Genomic DNA, 822 nt, shown 5'->3' on the forward strand with positions numbered 1-822 from the left:
GACCCCTCCCCACCAGTAAGACCCCTCCCCAGCGGTGCGTGTGTGCGTGCACGCGCGTGTGTGCCACTCACTCACCTCGTCCCTTCTGCTTGATCTCCTGGATGATGAAGGAGAAGTTGCCGCCGTCGCGGAAGACGACGTCCATGACGGTGAGGTTGCGCAGGGTGGGCAACTGGACGTAGAGCCCCTCGGCGGCGAAGAAGTAGGGTCTGTCGTCCACCTTCTCGTCCCAGTAAACCAGTAAAGCCCGCCGGGTCCAGTTGAAGCGCCGGTGAAGCTGCACTCCCAGTTCACCCAGTTTACGGTGACTGGGACCGGCTCGGGTGGGCAAACCGAATTGTTCCCTCTTGTCGTCGAAGCCGTGGGCTTCGGCGCCGGCCGTGACTAACGGGAGCTTCCAGTGGCTGGTAAAACGGGCTACCGGGGCCGCCGTGTAAACGCAACCGGGCCCCAAAAATGCCACGGGGTGATGGGCCAAGCGGAGATCGACGGCGGCCAACGGGGCGGCCATTTCCGAGCAAACGCCGTGACCGTCTTCGCTGCTGCCGAAAACCCACCTTAACCGAAAACCCGGTAATAAATCGGGTCGGGAATTAACGGCGGTTACGGCTAAACGAATCGCCGGTCCCACTCGTGGCCAAGCCCACGGGTAAGTGAGGTTACGTTCGGGTAAAACCACCGCTAAAGTCAAGGTGGTCTCCGGTGGGCCCGGGCCCGGTGGTGCCGTTGTCACCGGCGTCGTCACCGCGCCGCACAGCACGGCCAGCACCGCCAGCATCGCCCCACGGAGGGAGAGTGGCTTTTTGCCCCCCCCACACCCCA

At 63.5% G+C, this 822-nt stretch overlaps 1 protein-coding gene across 1 annotated transcript in view; it reads right to left on the reverse strand.

Moving 5' to 3' along the window:
• The window catches only part of NPR1 (natriuretic peptide receptor 1), a gene marked incomplete at its 3' end in the record, with an annotated part of 47917 nt that extends 47119 nt beyond the window's left edge, over window positions 1-798 (reverse strand). The window contains exon 1 of the mRNA XM_014961411.1: window positions 76-798. Within this exon, the coding sequence (XP_014816897.1) occupies window positions 76-778 (703 nt within the window). The remainder of the gene's footprint in view (window positions 1-75) is intronic.
• Between the last annotated feature and the right edge of the window lie 24 nt (window positions 799-822).

This window comes from Calidris pugnax, unplaced genomic scaffold, assembly GCF_001431845.1.
Source record: "Calidris pugnax isolate Ruff unplaced genomic scaffold, ASM143184v1 scaffold516, whole genome shotgun sequence".
In the NCBI taxonomy this organism is placed as follows: domain Eukaryota; kingdom Metazoa; phylum Chordata; class Aves; order Charadriiformes; family Scolopacidae; genus Calidris; species Calidris pugnax.